This window comes from Triplophysa rosa, linkage group LG23 (genome assembly GCF_024868665.1).
Source record: "Triplophysa rosa linkage group LG23, Trosa_1v2, whole genome shotgun sequence".
Lineage (NCBI taxonomy): Eukaryota > Metazoa > Chordata > Actinopteri > Cypriniformes > Nemacheilidae > Triplophysa > Triplophysa rosa.
This window is the reverse complement of record NC_079912.1, coordinates 9,635,206-9,638,927: the sequence shown is the minus strand read 5'-3', so window position 1 is coordinate 9,638,927 and position 3,722 is coordinate 9,635,206. Positions and strand designations below refer to the sequence as shown.

The following is a 3,722-nucleotide window of genomic DNA, read 5'->3' as shown; positions in this document are numbered from 1 at the left end:
TCTTCTATTGTGTCCTGCAGAAGAAAGTCATAAAGGTTTGGAATGACATTAGGGTAAATACTTGATGACAGAATCTTCATTTTGGGTAAACTATCCCTTAAAAAAAGACACTCGACTGTGCTAAACACATGAAGCTTTTCTAAAGTTTACTATGTTTTGTATTTATTTAATGTTTATAAAATGAACAAAAAGAGAAAACACATATTGTCCTCACCGCTTTATTTCAAAATATAAAATTTAATATCACACACTATATGCTACATTGGATTAAAATACATATTTACAGTTTCCTTACAATGTTTCTGGTAGACAAAAAGCACGAAAATCATATTAAGGCTACATTATATCCTAGAACCACACTTCTCAAAATATTGGACCTCTATATTCACAATTTTAACATACGCCGTTAATAAACTTCATTCAACTTTAGCAAAGTTCAGCAGAGTTCTCAAAAATGTTTATGGTTTTAAACACTGTTGTTAGGACAATCCAAAAACATGCTCTGTATTTTAATATACATCAGATTTTTAAAAAGATTTCAGAATATACAGTAGTGGGCTGGTTTATAAAGAAAAAACTGGTGTTGTGTCAGTGTCCGACATAACAGAGGGCCTCTTGGGAACTTGCTGGAGTTTGTTGTTTTCGAGGAGTCCCAGGCAGGACGAGAAACGCTGAAGAAGATTCAAGAGATCCCTGCGGAAGCGAACTCCAATAAAGACATACAAAATAGGATTCAGACAACAGTGTGTGTATGCCAGACATTTGACGATTTGCCCAGCCATATCTAACCTTCTCGAGATGTCACACTCTGTTATTGTGGCGTTGTTAGCTTGAGCCGCCTCTATGATCAGATACCCATTAAATGGCAACTGGGACAGAACAAATGCCGCCACGACCGCAAAGATGACCTTGAGAGCCTTGTGCTTTTCAAAGTTTCGAGCCTGCATCAGTTTACGAATAATAACCGAGTAGCATATCACTATGACCAGCAGGGGTAACAGGAACCCGACGCAGATCTCTAGCGATAACACCAGGACTTTGGTACGGTTATCGTCTGAAATCGAGTACACCAACACACACTGCATTGTTGCGGTTTTCACTTTCGCGAAGAGAAATTCCGGTAGAGCTAAGAGGCAAGAGGCAAACCACACAAAAACGCAGGTTATCTTACTAAAAAACATGCGTTTGTTTTTGTAATTGTGAGCTTCCGTTACGTGAACTATGGCGATGTAGCGGTCCACGCTAATACAGGTGAGTAAAAGCATGCTTGCAAAAAAGTTGATCTTATAGACCGCAGAAACTCCTTTGCAGATGACGTCGCTAAACACCCAGCCCTGGGAGGCATTTGTAGCCCAGAAGGGCAATGTGCCGAGGAAGAGAAGATCTGCCACTGCCAGGTTCAGAAGGTAGACATCGGTCATGGTCTTGAGGCGGTTTCGCACAGTTGTGAAGATGCAGACGACTAGCAGGTTCCCCAGAGCGCCCACGACGAAGATGATCCAGTAAAGAGGCGGCTCAAAGGACTTGCTAAACTGTCGCACCAGTTCTTTGTCACAAAATCCGCTTGGACCAGAGTCATAGTCAGTTGTGTCAGAAATCTGAAACAGAAAAACAGATTTATAAAGAAAGCAGTTTCCTGACCTGACATGTCACATGTACAAAAGCATCATAATTGAATGCATATTAGTGAAGGTGAAGCTGCAATAAGTAACGTTTGCCTCTCTATCGCCATCGTTGTTTGAAACATAAATTGCAGGTTACTTCATGTACTAATTGTAACGGGTTTTTAAGTTAAATACGTCAAAATGAGATTTTCCGACATATTAAACATCTTTATTATAAGCTTATGGTTGCAAATCGGGATAAGACACTCACCAGTAAAATATCAGTAAAAAATGGTAAAAATGCCCGTAAAAACAAAAATATTCCAGCAGCTGAGGCGACAGAAAAAACAACAAAACTTTTTGTAAAGTAAAACATTATTTTAAACCCAACTTGTAAATTTGCAGTCTGTTACTGTAATTTAACTATTTTTACCGCATTTCAAAAATATGTCAAAATTCTGTAGAATAAAATTACATTTTTTTACAGCGTACTTGCTCAATTGATTTTTATTGATTTTTCCAAAAACGTTATGCATTTCAGCATTGGTCTAAACAAGATGTCTTGTATGGACTACATCTGTGGTGCTTTTATGGTCATTGCCATGTGTTCCACAAAATAAAGAAAGTCATGCGGTTTGGAACAACACGATGGTAAACAAGTGACAACTGATTTTTAAGGAACTACTCTTAATGGCATTTTATCTAAACTCCACAATATAACTTTGACAATGTCAGTCATTTATTTTCATGGACATGCGCTTCTTTAATTATGTGATAATGAGTTTGTTTTACCACTGTTGTGTCAGATTTGATCTCACAGCCTCTTCCTGTCTGCAGCAGTTTAGAAGCTATCAAGCACAACGGTCTCTCACCATTCTGGTAACTCACATGATCAGTATTGTGTGAATCTGTGTGACATCATGCCCCAGCGATCTCCGCCAATCTAAATTTACGAAACGCGTTCCATAACTGAGCTCAGGTGCAGGTGTCTCTAGCGGAGAAACCACATCAGCACACCGCATCCACATCCTCTTTCAACTTTTTCTGAAGAGTGCAAACAGAGCATCACCCACCCGTGGGGTCGACGTGAACAGAGCCCCTCGGGAGCACGCCGAATGCAAGACGCTGTTCCGTATTGACATACATGCAGATGAGAGATAAAGCATAGGTGACGCATGCAGTGGAAAATCTTTTCCATCGTGTTACTTAAACGCGCTGTGATGTGGTAACAGTCAAATTTGTTTGTATGATGTTAATCTGAATCCAAATGGGGGATCAGATAGTATATTAAGGTTCACTTGAAAATACTGAGAAGACAACTAAAGGCAAAACAAGCAGGCATCACAAACAGGAACAGAGCCTAACCACTGAAAAGATTTTGGACTTTGAGATGAACAGAATTCAACTATAGTAGTTATGTTTGGTGTCATCTCAGAACTCACTAGTTTCATTGAAAAGAAAATTTTAAAGTTTCATTATTGTAAGATCATAACAATGAAACATAAAAATAACCACCTTAACAATACTGTATATAAGATTCAGTGTTGTATATCGTATACTGCATATAAGACATTTAAACAAAATGCTTAAAACTCACCATTTCATCTGTGAAGTTATCTGTTCCCATGTCATCTAATAAGAGGCACAAAGTGTGATCAATACAACATATATGAATAGAGAAGAAAATAACACTAGTAAAATAGAGATAATTCCTCAAAGCCCATCAGTAGTTCATATGCTACAATATTTCTTGATATACAGTATTACACAATTACAGTTTATATACTGTTGTTGTTGTGGGTAACCACAAATCACTCATGTAAACACAGATGCTATAAATGATAGATGGCATGTACCTAAATGATGCCAAAATCATAATCGTGACCAAGCTAAGAGTGAATTAAAAATACATTTCATATATTATACGCTTCAAACACAGTCATTTAACTTTGTGTTTACTATAAACAACTGATTATACGCAGATTAATTGCATTTTACTAAAGTAATCAAAGGACATTTTTACATGTACTTACTGTCGTATGTTATGAACTGTTCCATTTTCTGTGTTTTGGGAGTCTTTAAATGTCATCAAGCATTCAGTCATAAGTAATCTCCTCC

The 3,722-nt window shown here is 37.5% G+C and overlaps 1 protein-coding gene across 1 annotated transcript; it reads right to left on the bottom strand.

Annotated features, from left to right (window-relative positions):
- Positions 1-204: 204 nt before the first annotated feature.
- ccr9b (chemokine (C-C motif) receptor 9b) lies at positions 205-3,722 on the bottom strand. Its single transcript, XM_057322610.1, has 3 exons — positions 3,638-3,722; positions 3,202-3,236; positions 205-1,598 (listed from the first exon to the last, which is right to left on the bottom strand). The coding sequence occupies exons 1-3, from the start codon at positions 3,660-3,662 to the stop codon at positions 564-566; spliced, it is 1,095 nt and encodes a 364-aa protein (XP_057178593.1). The 5' UTR covers positions 3,663-3,722; the 3' UTR covers positions 205-563.

What these genes read in the sequence shown, in the direction of transcription:
- ccr9b (XM_057322610.1), bottom strand. Translation starts at nt 3,662, where the DNA reads ATGGAACAGTTCATAACATACGACA. An exon ending in ACAGTTCATAACATACGACA is followed by an intron (nt 3,237 to 3,637) that starts GTAAGTACATGT and finishes GCCTCTTATTAG; the next exon opens with ATGACATGGGAACAGATAAC. An exon ending in ATAACTTCACAGATGAAATG is followed by an intron (nt 1,599 to 3,201) that starts GTGAGTTTTAAG and finishes TTTCTGTTTCAG; the next exon opens with ATTTCTGACACAACTGACTA.